The 22,135-nt window shown below is 35.2% G+C and overlaps 1 protein-coding gene across 1 annotated transcript; it reads right to left on the reverse strand.

Moving 5' to 3' along the window:
- Positions 1 to 4,713: 4,713 nt before the first annotated feature.
- On the reverse strand, positions 4,714 to 10,483 carry rlbp1a (retinaldehyde binding protein 1a). The gene is made up of 7 exons (XM_067400709.1): positions 10,463 to 10,483; positions 10,046 to 10,174; positions 9,756 to 9,960; positions 8,301 to 8,479; positions 6,685 to 6,843; positions 6,478 to 6,588; positions 4,714 to 5,098 (listed from the first exon to the last, which is right to left on the reverse strand). The coding sequence occupies exons 1-7, from the start codon at positions 10,469 to 10,471 to the stop codon at positions 4,952 to 4,954; spliced, it is 939 nt and encodes a 312-aa protein (XP_067256810.1). The 5' UTR covers positions 10,472 to 10,483; the 3' UTR covers positions 4,714 to 4,951.
- Positions 10,484 to 22,135: the final 11,652 nt, after the last annotated feature.

The following is a 22,135-nucleotide window of genomic DNA, read 5'->3' on the forward strand; positions in this document are numbered from 1 at the left end:
GATTTTAAAAAAAATGTTTTTAAAAGAAGTCTCTTCTGCTCACCAAGGTTTCATTTATTTGATCCAAAATACAGTAAAAAACAGTAATATTGTGAAATATTTTTACAATTTAAAATAACTGCTTTCTATTTGAATATATAGTAAAGTGTAATTTATTCCTGTGATCAAAGCTGAATTTTCAGCCTCATTACTTCAGTTTTCAGTGTCACATGATCCTTCAGAAATCATTCTAATATGATGATTTTCTGCTCAAGAAACATTTATTATTATTATCAATGTTGAAAACAGTTTTTTTTTTTTTTCAGGATTATTTGTTGAATAGAAAGTTTAAAAGAACAGCGTTTATCTGAAATATAAAGATTTTGTAACATCACTACTGTTCAAAAGTTTGTTTTTGTTTTGTTTTTTTGAAAGAAATTAATACTTCTATTTAGAAAAAATTTCTTTAAATTAATCAAAAGTGACAGTATAGACATTTAAAACATTGCAAAAGTTTTATGTTATATAAAATTATACAAAACTGTTTTCAACATTGATAATAATAATTGTTTCTTAAGCAGAATCATCATATCAGAGTGATTTCTGAAGGATCATGTGATATTGAAGACTGCAGTAATGATGCTGAAAATTCAGCTTTGATCACAGAAATAAGTGACATTTTAAAATGTATGTAAATAGAAAACAGTTATTTTAAATTGTAAAAATATTTTACAATATTGCTGTTTTTGCTGTATTTTGGATCAAATAAATGAAGCCTTGGTAAGCGGAAGAGACGTCTTTTAAAAAGATTTTTAAAAATCTTACCGTCCAAAAACCTTTGACTGATAGTGTGTATGTATATTGAGAACAAAGGGTAAAAGTTTTTTGATTTTGGGTTGAAATATTACTTGGCCATTTCTTGACAGATTTTGTGAGATTACATAATCTTTAATGCTGCAGCTCTGAAAGAAAATGAGGAATCTTGTACACAAATCTTTTTACGTTTCCAAGGGAGAAAATGGAAAAGCCATTCGGTGACCAAAAAAACAACAAAACAAAAACCAATCAAATAACATGTCTAGTGTTTAGTATATTGGTTAATTGACAGTTGAGTAAAGATTTGTCACTGATTGCCGGAAACAATCAGTCATATATTGTGAAAAATGTGCATTTCTTAACAAACGTAATTGCCTTCATTATTATTAGTGTTTAGTTGTCAATAGTGATGCATCTTCTTAAAGGAGAAAGTGTTAAAAGACAGGACTGTTTTTACCAGTTAGCAGTTGAAAGACGCCCCCTGTGGGTTATCGGGTGTAAAATCACTGATTCACACTCTACAGCTCTCAACTGGTCCAGTTTATAAAAACCCATCCAGATATTTAGTATTAATTGGTTTAGAGAGAGCGTTTACCTCCCCTCTGTTAGGTCTTGTTGTGTGAAGTTGTCTTATTTCTTAAACTTGTGGAAAACAGCAAAACCGTGTTGTAAGACTGAAAAGCTCCCGACTGGGTGTCAGTGTTCGGCTGTTTCCGGTGATCGGATCTGTTTGGCCTTTTACACCAGCACAAATTCAATCTCTGCTGTAACTCGATCCAGTTTGCCTTTCAGAATGTCTCCCACTTACTTTTTGCACAGAAAACATGTGCTTTTGTTGTACATCCTGAGCAAATGTTAACCAAATTTGTTTGATTTGTATTTTACATTAATTTCAATATTGTTATTTTTATGTACAAAAGTATGATTGTAAATGTGTATGTTAATGTTTGTGTCATATCACCACGTCTGCTTATGAAAACTACCAACAAACTTGCATTGGCAGGTAAAAATATAAATGTTTAGTTGAAATGTAGTGATTTGTTTATGGAAACCAGGAAACATTAATTTGTTCGACGATCAGCAGTAATGCTCTGAATTATTTTCTCTTTTTCTCCACGCCAAACCGAGATAATTAGCTTATTGTGTCAAATGGAGTTTAGAGAAAATGTATTCATGCTGCAGTCAAAAATAGGAATTATAAAAGGAAAGTGAAAGGCCATATATATAAATATATTTAAAAAAAAAAAACTATTTGCAGAATACAGAGTAGAGTATTAAAGCTTTCAGATTGACACTGCCCACTGTAATCTCACTTGTAAGGGATTATTTCACTGAAGATCACTAAATTTTCCTACTATTTTGACCCACATTCTCATTACAGTTTGTGTTTGATGGCTGGTTTTTGAACGTGTCATTTTTCACGACCTCAAAACCCCATGCAGCATAATATCTCAATCACTGGTGTGGTTTTGATTTGAAAAAAACGATGGTGTGTGATTGAATAATTTATTATTACAAGAATGGTTATTGTGTTCCAGAAATAAATTATTTTCTTGTTTAAAAAAAAAACAGTTGCTGTTACATTATTTTTCTCCAGTTGATTTATCTTTATTATTATTTTAATTTTGTTTAAATATATTGGTATCAATGCTTTCAGATAAATCCACCTGCTCCAAAGGCTGTTTTACGATTCACACCAAACTTTTTCAACATGAAGTCAAGACACTGATGCTAAATTGCAAGCAGATTTTTTGATATCTCAAACGGTTTGGTCATGGTAAGGCAACGTATTTATGGCGCAAAAAAGGAAACAAGAAGTGTGTTATAACTTCTGCAAACATTGACTGATTTTGATGAAACTTCAGCTGTGTGTTCATTGTAAGAGTCCGATCACATGTGACTATTGTGAATCAAAGCCATAGTGCCACCAACTGTCAACAGGAAGTGTTTTGAAAATGCCCTCTTATTTTTACCCAATTGATTTAAACTTTGTCAGAAAAATGTCAAGACAAGGCAGATGTAGACCTGTGAAAGGATTCTTAATGTCTTAAATACTGTTGCCATGGCAACACGTCAAACTTTTAGAATATTCCTGACTGTTTTTGAGGCTCTTGGCATGCCTCAAATTGCATGAAACTTGACACGTCAAAGTTGTCGGGCAGTACACATGGGCAAAGGCTTAAAAGTGGGCGGAGAGGAGGGGCTCTATAGCGCCACCTTTTGAGTTGGGGGGTTAGTTTTACCTACAGTCACCAAACTCTGTACATATATTGCTCTCATCAAGCCGGACAACTTTCTAATTTACAGTCATTAGCTCTGACCAACAGGATGTCAGATATTTTGGTTTGAATGTGGATTTATTTTAATAATCAGGCTCTAAGTACTCCTTATGCAAGCAGCACCAAACTCGTCAACATGAATCAAAGACACTGAAAACGCTAAATTGCGAACGATTTTAGAATATCTCGAACAGTGTTGCCATGGCGAGGAATTAAAGTAATGACAAAAAAGGGAAACAGGAAGTGTCTCATCGTGTAAAATCATTGTTTGATTTAAATTAAATTAAGATTGTATATTGCCCTCCATGCATAGGTTTCCTTAAGCCACCAGGGCTTGGGCCCGTCATCGCTGCGTGCAGCTATATTTTAATTTAGTATTAGTTTTAAATAACTTAATTCCTTGTGATCAAAGCTGAATTTTCAGCATCATTACTCCAGTCTTCAGTGTCACATGATCCTTCAGAAATCATTCTAATATGATGATTTGTTGCTCAAGAAACATTTCTGATTATTATCAACGTTGAAAAGTGTTGTGCTGCTTAATATTTAAACCATGACAATTGTTTTTCAGGATTTTATAACATTATAAACATCAATTTAATGCATCCTTGCGCAATATAAGTATTAATTTATTTCCAAAATAATCATTATTATTATAATTAACATTATAGCAGTAGTTTACATATGTGCATTTGTTTTGTAAAAAATGAATATCTTTGCCCATTTTATTGAATTTTTTTATTTATTTTTGAAAATGTCAATTACACTTGACACAGGCTAAAGATCTGGGTCTAAAAGAACCAACATGATTTAAAAACAACAGCCACAACATTACATCTACTTGATACAAGCCATTCATTCTAAAACAACAAAGCAACAACCGTATTATTTCTTGGTCAAGGCTTGTAATCATGTATTTGATTCTCAAATTATAACACTTATTTTTAACACACAACCAGTACAAAACTTTCTTTTGATTAACTTCAGGCCACCGTTTTCGAGACAAAGAATAAAAGACACTTCAATGAAGTTTCTCTATGTTTAAAACAAATGCCAAATAAGTCGAACATTTCAGGTATCGGCCAGTGAGATGTGTAATATTTCATCCCTACAGTACTGTACATCTGTTAAAGGGATAGTTCACCCCAAAAACTCTGTCATCATTTACTCACCCTCAGGTTGTGCCAAACCTGTATGCAATAGAAGATATTTTGAAGAATGCTTGTAACCAAACAGTTGATTGACTTCCATAGTAGGAAAAAAAATTACTATGGAAGTCATTGGTGCCCTACAACTGTTTGGTTACCAACATTCTTCAAAATATCATCTTTTGTGTTTAGCAGAACAAAGAAATTTATACAGGTTTGGAACAACTTCACGGTGAGTAAATGATTATTCATTTTTGGGCGAACTGTCCCTTCTTATACGTTATACATTAACAACGTAATACAGTGGTTAAAAGTGTTAAACTATACAATTGTAATAATTTCCTACATACACTCTTAGAAAAAACGTTTCTATATGGAACCCTAGAGTTTAAAAACTCAATTTTAAAGAACGTTTTATGGCAAAAAGGTTCAAAACAAGGAGAAATGGAGAAAATGCATATTTAACAGGTTATTTCAAATGTTTCTAGTGATAAAGTATGTTTCACGAGCTGCTTAATTCATAAAATGTAATTAAAATAAAAAAAATGAATTAAAACAAAATTAATTCCATAAAAATTTTCCATATATGAAGTGCTGACAGAATCCTTGTTAGAACCTTTTCTTCTTAGAGTGTGGTGTCTATAAAACATTTTACTCGTATATTTAAAAAAACAAAACAAGAACAAAGGGTGGTGTCTGTCCCAGTGTTGTCCTGTTGGCTTGGGTCATTTAAAGGGCTGTATCTTCAGAACCAAACAGCTTGATCGCAGTCTCTTTGCCGTCACAGCTGGGACCCGTCCCGTCGAAATCCGGAGGAAGGATTTCAGCACCAAAGTCCCTTAAGTAGCCACCCAGCTCATCACCATGAACAAAAACCTAGATAAACGGGTTCAAACATTTTCATATGCTCATAATGAAAGTGCATATATGATCCTTATGTAGAATAAGTAGGTTTTGTAAGTGTATTTTTTAGGTGTGAACAGGGGCGTCAGGTTAATGCAAAGTAATATTTGTAGTGCAGGATTAACGGAGTTATATTACTATGTGTAACATATCATTTGTAATTGTTTAATAAGAGAGAAAAGCAAGTCAATTAAAGCGATCTGGTTGTTATATTCATGTCACATAGGTTTAACGGCGCTGCAAATATGTCTGTTTACAATATAATTTTTCAGTGTTAAGTATTGTAGCCAATCACAGTCATTCCTGTTGAAAATAATGACCAATCAGTGGTGTTTAAGTTACCGGTAGTGAGAATCCGCTCAGTCTCTCAAACGCTGTACGAGTTTGTTTAGCGCAAGTTTACTAAGTTTTATATGTGCACAAATCCTCCAATTATAACAAACAAAGAAGAGACACAATTTAGATAAAAGCTTTAATGTGAAGTTTAGTCAGATTCATTGATTAAAACAGGAGTTTTTTCTTCTTCAGTGATTATAAAGGAAGCTCTTTACTCGCTGTCTGTGTAATTTCATTCGCAATTTGAAGAAAAGTTTGGTTTCTCAAGACTTTAATTTAATTTTCCTACAATTAAATACATTTACACTTCAGTACAAAAAAAAGGTGACAAAAATGACTTAAAAAAATTATCATAGTGATTTGATAATCTCTAAAAATAAATTAAAAAGCAAACTGTGAAGAAACCTATATTAGGGAGTGGAAATGGCTAATAAGCCCATAAGTGCTCCTCTGCCTCCATCTACCGGTTATAATGGTAATTTAATGTGTTTTTAAGCTTTAAAAGTGTTTGTTTTTCACCAAATGTTATTTTTCCTACATCTTTAAACTTTTCGTTTTACAAATGTAGACAATCTTTGATTGATGAACAAAAAAAATCACATTAAAAATAACATTTAAGTTGGATAATATTTAGACTTTTAAGCTTTGAAGTGCTGGAAAAGGTTGTGTGAAGTAATTGAAAGTCCTTCATTCGTATAACAGAGTAACTGTCTAATTTACTGGGTTATGATCAAAGCTATATACAGTATGATTCATCTTTGGACGCACCACACACACTTGTCACGTCGAGGGAGTAAGATTTGATGACGTCATCAGAGTTTGCCATACTTTTTTAGCTTTTGGTGAATTGATGCCACTGGGCGTACAAGCTTCTAAGTGGATCTTTAAATCTCTTTTTGAATTCATTTGTCAGAATAGTGAAGATCTTAGCACATCGTAAAGCTCTTTTGTGTGCCCGGTTCAGAGTTTTTTCCACATCCACTTGAAATCCTCTTTTCACGCTTCGCTCCACTCACCCTCTCCAGCAGTTTGCTCTTCATGAAGGGCTTCACCACGTTATAGGTGGTTGTGAAGTACCAGGGCTGATGGATCACGTGCACCGCCTTGAATCGGGCTGGGAAAGAGTCCTGTATCATACAGAGAGCACCAGATCTTCTTTGTGATTTGTGAGTTTTAAGAGTAATATGACATTTTTTGGGCTGAAAGGCAGTGTAAGCGCTTACCTGTAACATGTCCACCATCTTCTTCAGCTCGGTGTGTTTGATGCCAGACGCATGCTGCATCGTGAAGCCCTTGAAGTTCTCGATGAGGACGAAGCCGTTGATTTGGGTCTCTTCGTTGTCTAAAAGTTTCTCGAGGATTACGCAGTAGGCACGCAGAGTCTGTGAAGAGACGCAGTCATGTTTGAGACAGGGTTACTATTGTTAACTAAAACTAATAACATACAAAAAGAAAGCGAAAGAAAACCATCGCTCATTTTCTAATTTTTTTTTTTTTTTTTTACATTTTTATGCAGTTTGACCATAAATGCTCATCTTGAATAATTTTGAATTCTCATCATTTGAATTCTGGCAGTGTAAGTGTATTACTGCCCTCCTCAGGTCAAAGTTTGAACTAAATTGTCATATACAATATGCTAGTGCAAAAATATAACAATTAGTTCAAACTTTGACCTGTGGAGGGCAGTAATACACTTACACTGCCGGAATTCTAATAGAGAAGAAGAAGAGAGCTAGTTCAAGATGAGCATTTATGGTTAAAACATATATAATTTTATTTATTTATTTATTTTTTAGAAAATGACCGATCGTTTCGCCCTGTAATTTTGACTTTCAACCATCTGGAGGCCATTGAAGTCAACTATAAGGAGAATAATCCTGGAATGTTTTCATCAAAAACCTTCATTTCTTTTCGACAGAAGAAAGAAAGAAAGACATGAACATCTTGGATGAATTGGGTGTGAGTAAATTATTAGGAAATTTTAATTTGAAAGTGAACTAATTTCAGCTAGTTGCCAAGGCATTATTTCTCAATTCATTTTAGTTTAAGTACAACTGAAATAAAATAAGAACTATATGGACTTTTTTTTTTAAAATAATAATGACAAAACACACACACACACACACACACACAAAAACTAAATTATTAAATAATAGCTAAAATCTTAAATTATTTACTTAATAGACTATTATTATTTATTAATTAACAGTTAATCAAGTGTAAGAAATTACTCTCATTTGGTTTTATTATGCACTAATTTGTTTTCTTACGCATTATATAGTAAGCTATGCATTAATATCATTCATATATACTTAGGATAATCATTAACTAACAGTTTGGGGAGACCCAATTTCAAGGAAGGACCTGATTTGTCATGACACCAGCTTTCCGTGTTTTCACTGTTATATGGTAGGGGGCGCTGTTACACAACTTCAGAAAGAGTGCAGAATCTTCTGATCAAAACACAGGCGAAGAAGCAGAAGAAACATGCATTTCTATTAGTTTTTGTGATTATTCATGCAAAATGCACCAATGAACTTTGTGATTACCTCAATTCTATTGGCTATAATGAATTTAGACTGTAGGGTGAATTTAAGTAAACTGGGACACTTTGTTGCCACTCATCTCACCCCGAAAGTGACACCATTCACCTGGATTCACTCTGTGAATTTCTTCATATTATGAAAATTGAACTTTTTATAAAAGCCCAAATTTCATAAAAATCCTTTGCAAATGATCCTATGCAAACTCAGCTTTTTATTTTGATCATGTTCTTTAGGAAAATCCCAGTTTTTTTGGACAGTGGATGTAAATCAGGCTTTACAAATAGCACACATACTTCATCAAAAGTGATCTCCTCTAGATCCCAGTTCTCAATGTTGAAGAGCAGCACCACTCGGCCGTACTTGTCCCTGGTGGAGAGGATTCGTGGGTAACCGGCTTCAATGGTACTACGCACGGCCTCCGGGGTTAGATTCTCAAACAACTCCGGATAGTCTCGTCTAAAACGCACATAACCTGTCGAAGAGGGAGGAAAACAAACAGACTAATCACCATTTGTTGAATGTAAATGAAAATTTGAATTCAGCAATGTCTCAAACCTTTCTCACATTTGCCAACATACAAAAGTCTGCAGTCTACAGTCATTGAATTCTCCAAAGACCAGATAATCTGAGCTGATATCCAAATTAATTTTAGTTCTATATGACAATAATTTACATTAGTGACCAAGCCTAGGAAAACTGACACCCTTTATTTAAATATTATTAAAATTCAGTAATTTTGTAAGCATATTGTGTAGTTGTTCATTATAGCTTGTCAAATTTGCCCCTATTTGGGTGTGAGCAAAAACTTTTTAGAATGAAACTGGACGTTTCTGAATGGTTAGTGGATACATTTATGTAGTTGCTATGGAGTTGATTCAATTCATCCACTAGCATGTGCCGTCATGTTCATCTTTTGTGTTGAATCGACCCTCGTTTGTGAAGCAGTCCGGCGTAAAATGACGGCATGTCAACAACACTCTACTACAACAACTCTTCCTCTTCTCTAAATCAGCCCAACAAGGCCCCGCCCCCTTTGTTGTGTGTTCTCAGGGGCGGAGTTTATGTAAATTTTAGGGTTTGTGATGTCACTAACCCATGAAGAAGCTTGCTGTAGTCCCTACCAGCTGTTTGTTGTATTTCTTTTTACAGCGATTACTGTGAAAGGAAATATCTCCACTAACAAAAGTTACTAACAAAGTATTTTGCATTACTTATTTGAAAATGTAAGTTTGTAAATTTAAAACTAATGTGCTACTTTACTAGTTACTTGAAAAAAGTAATAATTACTAGTTATTTTTCATGCATAACCCTTTCACTGTTTATGAACATTGGCATTTTAATGGGAATAACAGCAATACTGTTTTGCCCCATTAATGCAGCATTGCTCTTTTGCAGTATTTCGTCCTGTTTCCCATGCACTGAAAGGTTCAGTCATGTGTGCGAGTGTTTCTGTGGGCTGTGCATGTGTATTAGTGTGAAATACGCAGAACATCAAAGCCCAGCCTGTCTGCCTGTTCTCAGCCCCTTTGAGAAAGAGAACCTGCCCTATTTGTGCACAAAGGGTCTCTTTGAAAGTTTCGTTAAAGCCCCAATTAAAGCACAGATTCTGTCCCTGTCCCAGAGACAGGCAGGTCTGAGGATGCAGAGACAAAAGCATGTTTGGATGGCCACAATTACACGGTTTAGAAGGGAAACAATGGAGCCGACGTGTAAACGCATTGATGCCATGATAAAATAAAGCACTTTACCTTTCATAAGCTCATGTGCTCTCGTCACGTCAAACTTGCGTGCGCGTATGAATCTCAGCAGAAGGGAATCCGGACTGTCCCCGAATTTTTCTTGCACAGCTTTGGCAAGATCATCCCCTTCGCTTGCCTTTTCTTTCATCATGGCCCTCAATTCCTTTATGGAAGACACTTTCCTCTCCTCCGTTTCATTCAGTTCATCTTTAGCCTTTGAGATAGGAAGGTGAATTTGCATTTATGTGCAACTTAATGATAAGTATGTTTCATTATAGGGGCATGTAGTGTAGTGATACCTTCTGTTTTGTGTGATCCGGCACTTTCTTACAGGGTCCGTACACCGGGCCGTGGTCCTTAACAGTCAGATGTTCGAGCTTAGCACGTAATGCTTGCTCCTCCTCAGACACCATTCGAAATGTTCCGGTCTAATGGGATGAAAATGAAAAGAAAGCAGTATAGTATGTGCTGCATGGGCTTGACAGAGTCACAGACAAGAGGTTTAGAGAAAACTAATCCTGTGGCTACATGATCCTGCTGTGGAGACCCCACAACTCTCAGTAAATTAGTGGCTATTTAATAATCCCCATCACATGACCTGCTAAAACACCTTGAGAAACAAGAGATTAGTTCATCCCACCTAGTGCATTTAACAGTAGAGGTTAATGCAGTCTTTTAAGTGCTTATTATGGAAGTAGAAAGAATAGTGTACTTACAGCAGCCATGATGCTGAGATCCTCCAGTGGCTGAACGGAGACTGTAAAAAAAAAATCTGTAACACTTTAGTTTAGGGTCCAATTCTCACTATTAACTAGTTGTTTATCAGCATGCATTTTACTAGAATACTGGCTATTTATTAGTACTAAAAAAGCACATATTAATGCCTTATTCTGCATGATCATATTTTACATCCCTTAATACTACCCAATACCTAAACTTAACAACTACCTTACTAAATATTAATAAGCAGTAATTAGGAGTTTATTTAGGCAAAAGTCATAGTTAATAGTGAGAATTGGACCCCCAAATATTTATTTCATATTTTGGTTGCACTTAATTTGACAGTATGTGCAATTTCAATGTACTTACAGTGTACTTACCAAGAAAGTACTGTAATATAAGGTAAGTACATGGATTAAGATTAGGTTTATGGGTAGTTTCTGGCCCAGTTAATATATAGTATGTACATGCAAAACAGGACTGTAAAATAAAGTGCTACCTATATTTCACTGTACATCTTTAAATTTCATCATAACATTGCTTAGAATTAAATAAAGACAATAAATCTACAACTTTTGCATGTAAATTCTTTAACTTATAAATAAAGCAAAATATTAATGTGAAAAAAGGTCACGGGAAAGATAATTCTTTGGATTAATTCTCTATAATTAATCCTGTTTCTTAAGGCTTTTCGAATATTTGCAGCAAAAATCTTTAGGATTATTTTTTTATGACTCATTTTCAATGCGGGCATCATTTAGTTACTTTTTTTTTATTTATATTAATTTAATTTAAAAAATGCAGGTTTACAAACATAAAAATAGCACATTTACTAATGCAATTACATCTGAAGTAATTAAATAAGTAACTGATGGAAAAAACAAACAAGGTAACACTTTATGGGGACCATTTCTATTAGCTTGCATATTGGCTGTTTATTAGTACTTAAAGCATATATTAATGCCTTATTCTGCATGACCATATTCTACATCCCTTCATACTACCCAGTACCTAAACTTAACTACCTTACTAACTATTGTAAACAGTAAATTAAGAGTTTATTAAGGCAAAAGTCATGGTTAATATGTGTTCCCCATACCGTTACCAAAAATACTTTGACCCGCAAATGAAATATTCAAACTTAATTTCAAAATTTTTTAAAAGTGAATATTAGCTTGACAAAACCTTAAAGTTCTGAAAGTTCTAACATCATCAGGCAGTTTGCCTGATCAGAGAACAGTATAAACACCTGTGATTTTCCTCTGAGACAATAAACAATTGAAATGGCTGCTAATGGATTAAGCTGCATTTGATCATTTAATAAATCAAAAATGCAATAAAAGCATGTTTGAAGTATCAGTGAGTGAATCCAGTCCCAGCATCCTCTTAGCCTGTCAGCTTAGGCACAAAGCAAGCCTGCAACTTTAATAACACTCAAAGACTGTGACTTACCTCAGCCGAGGGCGATTCAGAAGTGACTCAGAGAGGCGATGAGGGCTACAGGCGACACAAAGGGCTGAGGCGTTGCTACTGTGAGATTAACCTGTCACACCCCATAACTCACAACAGATTCATCTAATCTACATAACATTCGTGAGGGGAGGGGCCGAACAGGACCCACAACAAAATGCATACACAAAAAATAAGCATTTTATAATGTAATTAGATTTTTACATTTCTACACAAAACTAAGCATCAGATGTAAGGGTGTTTACTGAAAAAAAGCTACTCTGTATTTTTGATTTGCTTTACAGTATAAATACCTGAACATTCTTCGATCAAAATGGTGAATTTATGCTTTAAACAAGAACAAAAAAGCCAGTGAGGTAAGAAAAATCAACTTAATTCAAAGGAAAAACAAGATTATTTTTCTTAAACCCCTAAAACTCAATTTTGATTTAGTATCTTAAATCATTATGCTTCAATCTATCTTGATTTACAAGTGCACTGTGCAACTTTTGGCCCTCTAGCAGTTAAAAACAAAACTGCATGAATTTTGCAGAAGAACATTGTTTTGGTTGTGCTTCGGCTCTGTGCGGATGAATATGGTTCTTTCTCATAACTCATTAAAGAGAAATTATCCTTCTGCTCATAAAACATTCACTATAGGCTTAAGAGATATAACCAGTTTAGATGGAAAGATCTCAAACTGACCAGCTGAAGACGTTACTGTAGCTTTATCCATTAATAGACACAGTATTTCCTTGAAAATAAATTCCAGCACTGCTTTACAATGAACTCTGTCAGAGAGTTACATCTGATGATTTATCTGTTCAATAAAATACCTTACTCACCTGTTGAGTAATAAAAACACCATCTCTGTCTTGCTTTTACAAAATTTCAAATCACTTAGCCAAGTTCGTCAAGAGTTTGATTGACAGGCGATCTAACCAATCATAACACTGAATCCGCCGTTATGTCCGACAAAGCAGTCAGGGGAGTTACATTAATGCCGGTGGACTTGAACTTGAAAAATGGTGTGTACTGATGTCTTTCCATGGTTGAAACAACATTCCTTCTAATGTTCATTCATGTTTATTTAAAGGTGCCATCGAATTGAAAATTGAATTTACCTTGGCATAGTTAAATAACAAGAGTTCAGTACATGGAAATGACATACAGTGAGTCTCAAACACCATTGTTTCCTCCTTCTTATATAAATCTCATTTGTTTAAAAGACCTCAGAAGAACAGGCGAATCTCAACATAACACCGACTGTTACGTAACAGTCGGGATCATTAATATGTACGCCCCCAATATTTGCATATGCCAGCTCATGTTCAAGGCTTTAGACAAGGGCAGCCAGTATTAACGTCTGAATCTGTGCACAGCTGAATCATCAGACTAGGTAAGCAAGCAAGAACAATAGCGAAAAATGGCAGATGGAGCAATAATAACTGACATGATCCATGATATCATGATATTTTTAGTGATATTTGTAAATTGTCTTTGTAAATGTTTCGTTAGCATGTTGCTAATGTACTGTTAAATGTGGTCAAAGTTACCATCGTTTCTTACTGTACTTACGGAGACAAGAGCCGTCATTTTCATTATTAAACACTTGCAGTCTGTATAATTCATAAACACAACTTCATTCTTTATAAATCTCTCCAACAGTGTAGCATTAGCCGTTAGCCACGGATCACAGCCTCAAATTCATTCAGAATCAAATGTAAACAATATAACAGTATACTATACTCACATAATCCGACGCATGCATGCCGCATGCATGACGAACACTTTGTAAAGATCCATTTTGAGGGTTATATTAGCTGTGTAAACTTTGTTTAGGCACTGTTTAAGGCAAGCGCGAGCTCCGTGGACGGAGAGCACGAGATTTAAAGGGGCCGCACAGCATAAATCGGCTCATATTTAATGATGCCCCAAAATAGGCAGTTAAAAAAATTAATTAAAAAAAAATCTATGGGGTATTTTGAGCTGAAACTTTCAGGGGACACATTCAGGGGACACATTAGACTTATATTACATCTTGTAAAAAAAACGTTCGATGGCACCTTTAATGCTATAATTTAACTAATTGGAAGAGATGATCGGTTCACGAGCCACTTGAACTGAGGCGCTACAGCGATCTGTAACGACACATTAAAGAGCCACAAAACGGTATTTATTGTTTACATTTCTTTAAAAAATTACAAAATTCGAGACTTTGTTTCATATAAAAAGTAACCTGCTCTGTAACCGCGTTGTCGCCAGTGTCCTCTTTGCTCCTCAATGTTTTTTTTTTCACTGTCAGAACATGATGAGAGCGGCATGGCTTATCAGACATAGCAACAGTAACTAAACACTTAGACAGGCTTACCATAGTGAATCAGGGTAAGACAAAACACGTTTTGGAAGAAGGATTGATGGTGTATTATTTAAATTCTGTTCATTTTTAACAAAAAAAGTTACATATTGTACCTTGCAGTATCGCTATGTGCTTGCTAGGGCGTTCTGCATGCCTTCCATACATAAGATGAAGTCATTTGTTCTGTTGACCTATGGATTATATAAGCCCTTTACACAGAAGCCTCCATCCACTGAATGAAGATGCACAGAACTATAGAGAGCACTGAACATAAACATTCTCTGTCACGCTCCATTTATGATGTGATTTTCACAAAGAATATGAGAATAGATTACATTTGCAACATAACATATACTACGTAATTAATAAATTACCATTGTGTGATCTTTCAACAGTTTTTAAATGTTTGTAGTTTAAGGAATGGATGGATTTTTTTAGGTCATAGGCCAAAAGTGTAATGAGTAGCTGATTATAAGTAATTCATGACAATAAGTGTCTATGAAAAATAGTGCAAAAAAATTGCTAGAGAATTTTGTATTTTTCCATCAAATTCAAAAGTGGTCTATCACTCAGAACACCTTTTAAGTTTTGCATGGGCAAGAACCACTCAAATTTTCTTCCAAAAATAAATAAATAAATAAAACGTTAATTCTTACTCTTGCTCTGATGTTTTTCAAGCCTATCCAACTTATTTTGCAGCACGTTAGTGAGCTGTTTTCTGTGAATGTGCAAAACTTCTGATTCATTAGCCGCTATATAAATACAGTGCACAGCATAAATGAGTACACCCCCTCTGAACAAATACAAAAGATGTATTTTCTTTATGATCACTAACACAATTCATGGAAAGATGGCAAAACTAAAATGTATTAAACATATACATAATAAAAACTGAGAAATATATGTCATTAATAGCCATAAAATGAGTAAATTAGCCAATTTTGTTTAAATTAAGGATTGCAGAAATGAGTGCACCCTAGATTTAATTCAACAAATGTATAATATTCTAGCACTGATGAGCTCATTAAATGCCCTGATCTTTAATGGGGAGTGTTGCTCAACTCGTCTCTACAGAATCCCCCACAGGGGCTCAAGAGTGTTAAGATTGAGTGCAGTACAAGGTTTTTCACATTGGGACAATGCATATCCTCATTGTCATGTTGAAAAAATGTCCAACAATGCAGGGAATGAGGAAAGGGTATAACATCTTCTTTTTCAAGTTTGTGTATTAAATTACACATGGTGTGTAAATTCATGACAGCATTGATAAAGCACAACTCCCTCATACCTTCAGCACTCATACATCCCTATATATGAGCTTTACTACCACTGAACTTTACTGTGGGAAACAGGCACTTCTCACTGTACTCCTCCTCTAGCAACACCAGAACATTTTGGATGCTGTTAGATCCAAAATGATTGATTTGGTCTCATGAGACCAGAGTATTGATTCCAGGAATCTATATTTTGTAAATATGGGCTTTGGAAATGGCTAACTGACTTTATTGTGCTTTGGCTACAGTAGGTAGTTCCAGTGAGAACAACAACCGTGCATGACATTTCTGCAGGCTGCATCTTACTCTGTGAGATAAACAGTCAAATCTTTTCATAGCTTTTGCTGGCTCTGAGAAAATCACTTGGTATTTCTCCTGCTCTTTGTCTAGCAAAAAAATCCCTCATCACTAAATGAAAGCTTAAAATGAAGGCCTGATTATTTCAGGGGGATTGTCACAAGTTCATTGTTTTTGAATTTCTGTGTTGCTTTTGCTATATTTTCACACTTGAAACAATGATTTGGTAATCCTATTGTACCACTGTCCTCTTTTGTGCTAAGAAATAAATCTCCTGATAGTTCTCTCCCAAGTGCTTCCATTGCTGTCAGCATTAAGTCTGAGATTGATTCGGTGGGCTATATAACACTTTTAATTGTCAAGAAATTACTTCTCTTTAAATGTTTTGGTTCAACATACTTTCCTGGTGATCAAATATTGCCTTAAACTTAAACATAAACTTTTATTTAGTTTTATTTAGTAACTTTTAGGAGGGTGTAATCATTTTTGCTACACAACATTTTATCACCTTGATAAGAAAATATTATTTTCCTGAATAATTTTGACATGCTTCTTTGGTAATTGATTAAGCAGACTTGCTGGAACATTATATCTCTAAAGAACCTTAACATGTCTTCTGAGTTGATTGGATGGTTGTGTTTTGCTATTGGTTGATCTCATGTGAGTGACAGGTTGCCCCGCCCTCGCACCAGTAAAGACATCATCAGAGCAGAGATGTAATTTTGATTAAAGATGACATTAATTAAAAAAATAATAATAATAATGAGGCCTACAGATCGTTTATAGTAGGGCTGTCAAACGATTAATCACGATTAATCGCATACAAAATAAAAGTTTGAGTTTGCCTAATATATGTGGGTGTACTGTGTGTAATTATTATGTATATATAAATACAAACACATCCATGTATATATTTGAGAAATATTTACAAGTGTATGTATTTATTTATATTTTTATATAATTTATATTATATATAAATACATTATTTTTTGTACATAAATAACATATTTCTCTTAAATATATACATTAATTTGTGTGTATTTATATATACATATTAATTACACACAGTACTTATTTTACACATATATTATGCAAACTCAAACTTTTATTTTGTATGCGGTTAATCGTTTGACAGCCCTAGTTTATAGTAATAATTACTGAAATATTCCATAAAAATAAGAATTTTTATTTAATGGTGACTTTAGAAATAAGATGGATAGCAAAAATAAGTAGTCAACAGATGCACCTTGTGCTTAAAAAGTCATTTCAAGGAGCAAGATGGAAGCCAAATCCTCAGAGTCTCTCCTATCTTCATCTAAAGACTCTGCTGATCTGGATTAAAGCTTTGAATATCTGCTTTGATTTAGTCTCAGACTATACTAGATCAATAGCAAGCTGCAAATTCAGTTTATAACAAAATAACTCTTGATTCCCTCAAAACCTTGGCAGCGTAAACAAGCACACAGATGGATTGCGCTCTGAAAGGCACTAATCCCGAGACCATTGACTGAGTTTCACAATAACATTATTAAACGCATTTTGTAGTGCATTGGGCTTTACACTTTATAATCCTCTCTCCGCAGAGCTTGATGTGGTTCCCTCTTTATTACGCAGTGAGCACTTTTTCTAATTAATGTTTTGGTCTTGCCACCAAAAATATACTATAAAATAAGCGGTAATCAAAAATAAAACGATTTATCTGCCATTTACGAAATTGCGGTCCTGCTTGCCCTCGTTTTATTCATAATTACAGTGACTGCTAACGATTCGGTGTGAATGGGGTTTTCTTCATGGCGGCGGGGTGAATTTAGGGCAGGGACAGGTCTGCAAAGATGCCATCCATTCAGGCATGTGAGTAAAAAGCCGATAATGAGCAGTGGCGGAGCTGTTCTTGTACGTACCCGTCACAAAACCCTGCTGCTCTGCTGAACATGCACAAATGAACGACCCTCCCGTGTCATTGTCTAGAGAAAAGCTCCTCAGTACATTGCAATTCACTCATTAGTGCTGGACTTTGTTACTGCTTTATTTTGTGATTCCTTTCAAAGATACGGTGGCCTCAAAAAGTGTTTCACTTACGCCACACTTAATGCAAAGGCATTTATTTTAAGTCTGGCTTAAATTTTGGACTCGCATATATGCAGCCATTTGCTTTTCAGTTTTTACTTTTCTGCTGTTTATAAAAAGGTAATTAAAAAACAGCAATTAGAATTTTGAGGATTTCTGTATTGTCAAACAAACAAAAACGTTTTTTACTTATCAGTCAAAGCAATGGTTTTCACAGATTTTCTTTTCTTTTTTTTTCTGCTCAGAGGTGGCATAAACGCATTTATACAACACTTTAACTGCATATTCAGTGCTTGGAGGACCCAATATATTTAAAGCAAAATCGAACAATGATGTGACATTATTTCGAACAAAATCAGGCCAAAATGAAGTTCGTTTTGGGAGTTTGAAACGGCTTTGTTTAAGGTGTGGTGAGATATCAAGTCCCCCAGCAATCGGGTCTCCCCGGGACCTATTGTGCCCCCATTTTACAAGATGTAAAATACTTCTCTAATGTCCCCAGAGTGTTTATGTGAAGTTTTAGCTCAAAATACCCCACAGATAATATTTTATAGCATGTTAAAATTGCCACTTTTTGGGGTTGAGCAAAAACGCGCCATTTTAGTGTGTGCCCTTTAAATGCAAATGAGCTGCTGTGCTCGGCCTAAGAGGGCGGAACTTCAAGAGCTGATTCTCTGGTGTCAGGATTCAGTCTCAGGACCCAGGTCAGGATCACTATCCGCTTGTTAAAGGTGCTAAAGAGGATCTTTTCGTCAACTGAGAAACCAAAGACTGTTACTGAGTTTTTGAAATGAGCGCATGCGTAAGAACAGCCCCTCTACTTCACAGCTCATTTCGAGGGAACGCCTCCCAAAACTCGAGCACGAGTATTGGAACACGAGTGTTTACCACCGGCATTCGCTGTATCGTGTTAGTTGTAGGGCTGGGCGATATATCGAATGCTTTTTTTCACGCGCATTTCGTCAGTAAAGCCGGTTCCCTGATTGCCGCTAAATCGCCATCACCTGCTTTCAAATGAAGCGGCATTTAATAGACAGAGCCGTAGTTCACTGATAAGCCACGCAATATCGCGTTCAATATCGACGGCGATTCATATCGATATTGAACGCGATATTGCGTGGCTCATAAGCCGCCTTTCCACTGCACATGACAAACGACAGCCGTTGGACCGGAAGTCATTCATTTTCAATGGAGAGTAGTACGGGGTCTGTGTGGAGTTCCGATCATATGCGAATGCCGAAATTTCAGATCCGAATTGAGCTTCGGATGCGTTGAAATATTTGAACTTCTGCGACTAGACCGTATGCGACCGGCCGACCGGATATGATGTATTCTAATCAAAACTATGAGTGCGAAGTTAGCATTGCCAATATTTTAACACTTTAATGTTATTCTGTAAACACTATTTCTTTTTTTATTTTATGATTATTAAATCAATTTTTTACGTATTAGCTCTATAAAATGTACTAGTATGTTTTTTTATTTTATATGTATTGAGGGTCATTTGCTTTGTATGGATATATTCATACATGCATTAACGTTATACAATCATTAAAATTGTTCAGTCTACCATGGTGGTTGCTGGGTTGGAATAAGCCGAGGGTAACGGTTGCTTCACTACCAATTTCAAAGTTCCGTGCGACTGCCACTAGGGGGCGAAATGCGACAATCTTTAAAGTAGGCTACACATGAAATCAAAATTGACCTTATTTATTTTGTTAGCTCAAATTGCTAGTTTTGTGGTGAACAATTCATCTGTGCAAGTCAATCCACACAAAAACATTGTTTGGCTTCGTAATATTTAATCAGAATCTGAAAATGCTCCTCCCCTTTGCAACAGAGTGCCCCTTCTCTAATGACATCAGTTTGACAGCTTGGGCTGAAAGTCTGCTATGAGTGAGAGATGGAGAGGAGGAGTGTTAAAGTAAAACTCTGTCCTCTATTCAATATTCCGTTTCACTTGGAAATACGTCACAACACTGGAGAAAAGACGTCTGCAACTTCCGGTTCACGCAGACCTTAAAGTTAAACATTTAAAATACTTAAGAGTCTACCAACAGTCTCCATGCTCACAGCTTCACAGACATTAATATTTTAACGACTTATAAAAGATGAATCATTGTCTGGCCATCTGGGATTTTGGTATGGAGATAAAGGTTATGATTATAATTTTTTGGAAGTATTACACCACATAGTGTGTGTATATTAGCACCATTTGTTGTTTTCTTGTGGTATGAGTGTTTGGACCCGGAAGCACTGCGGTGTGACGTCACACGGCAGTGCTTCCGGGTTTTACTCAGAAAGTAAAAAAAAAGTTACTAGCATGTTTAAGCATGTTGCTAACATGATTTAACACATTGGCAGAATGAATTAACGTGTTGCTAACATGAATTAACATGTTTTTAACATGTTTTAACATTGCTTGCATGATTTAACATGTTGCTAGCATGTTTCAGCACTTTGGTAACATTAATTAGCATTTTACTAATATGAATTAACCTTGTTAACATGTTTTAACAAGTCCCTTTAAGTCATTTCACTCGGCAGCCTCTTTGAATGGGGAAACATCACATTCTCCAAAGCCATTTGAAATCACCAATGAAATTTGACAACAACTGTCTCACAAATTTTGTTTCTAAACGCACGAATCATGACAAAAAAAACATTATTTTTCAGGCTGGATCAACCTAATGCGCAGACCTAAATGCGCGTCTCTTGTGCCTCATTTCGGAGGCACGCACCTGACTGTTTCTATAGGAGCCGGAGCTTCTAACAGCAGCTGCAGTGATGCGATGACTTACCAATCGGCGATTGGCTCTTATTTAGAAGGCGGGACTTATTCCGCCATATTGCACGTTACACTTTCTCCCAAACAGTATGAGTGACATGTCGTGTTGTTGGTAGCATGTTTTACCACATCGCTAACATGAATTAGCATGTTTTAACACTTTGCTAGAATGAATTTGCATGTTTTAACACAGGATGAATTAACATGTTTAATACTTAAAACATGATAGCAACATGCTAGTTAATGTTTAAACACTTTGCTAGCATGTTTAACACATTTTCTAACATGTTTTAACACATTGTTAATATGAATTAACATGTTGTTAACATGTTAACATGTGAGTTTAAAATAGTATGTGAAATGGTATGCATTTAAACAGCTGTGAGATAACCTCATTAAATATGTTTAACTCAATGAGTGTCATCCAGTTATCTGGAATATGAAATGTTTTTAATTCAGTTTTGCAAAATACATTTGAGCAGTTTTGTTAAATAACAATCAAAATTTGCCAAAAGTAGCAACTCATCAGGGAATCAACTGCATACTGAAAATTCACATACTGCAATAAGGCCTATACATCTTATACAGACATTCTGCAAAAATAGTAGTATGCCATTTCAAACAAAGTCAATACTTTGTGTGAAGTCTAACATCTAGAGGCTAAATCTGGTATTGCAAGATAAAGTCAAGTTTGAACCAAGTTTCAGAATCAGATCATCTGCTACTCAAAACAGAGCATGTTGAAACAGAAAGCAAACAAACTAAAAGCCAGTACCTTCGCTCAATTTACCTAAACATTAACTTTCAAATATGTTCACTCAGAACTCCACTGCACTACTTTTCCATTGATTTTCAACATAAACGCGCTAGATGGACATGTTTGACTGTTGCGCGTGTGGATTTTGCAGCGTCTCGTGCATCGCTCTGCAAGCTAAAAAGCATTTAATTACCTTCAGCTTTAAAAAAAAAACATCTCTAGGCCTTGTTCTTTTTCAGTTCCACTGAGGTTAGTGCTCACTTTAGTGCTAGTGTTTAGTGATGATATTTTAAGCACAGAATATGTTGCATAGTTTGTTAGGCCTATTTCTCTTTCTAAAGGCACAATAGTCTACAGAAAGACGTCTGCAATAAAACAGCATGTTCCTTCCACTAGTTTGAAATTAAATACATGTATATGGTTTTAATATGCTGCATAAGCATACATTAATATGACTATGTATACAGTACAATTGTGTTCTTTAATGAACACACCACATTTAGTTTCATACTGTGAAATCTCATAAAATGTTTTATATGATCACGAGAACAAACTGTTCAACATTTGGCTGCCCAGCAAATTTACTATGGCACATAAAGGGGGAAATCAGTGTTTACTGTATACACCAAATACAGAAATATGGCAGTTAATGTTCATAATGTATGAAAATTAGTAGTA

The sequence above is a fragment of the Chanodichthys erythropterus genome, chromosome 11, assembly GCF_024489055.1.
Source record: "Chanodichthys erythropterus isolate Z2021 chromosome 11, ASM2448905v1, whole genome shotgun sequence".
Taxonomy (NCBI): Eukaryota; Metazoa; Chordata; class Actinopteri; order Cypriniformes; family Xenocyprididae; genus Chanodichthys; species Chanodichthys erythropterus.

What these genes read in the sequence shown, in the direction of transcription:
- rlbp1a (XM_067400709.1), bottom strand. An exon ending in AGATGGTGGACATGTTACAG is followed by an intron (nt 6,589 to 6,684) that starts GTAAGCGCTTAC and finishes TGTATGATACAG; the next exon opens with GACTCTTTCCCAGCCCGATT. An exon ending in AGAGCAAACTGCTGGAGAGG is followed by an intron (nt 5,099 to 6,477) that starts GTGAGTGGAGCG and finishes CCGTTTATCTAG; the next exon opens with GTTTTTGTTCATGGTGATGA.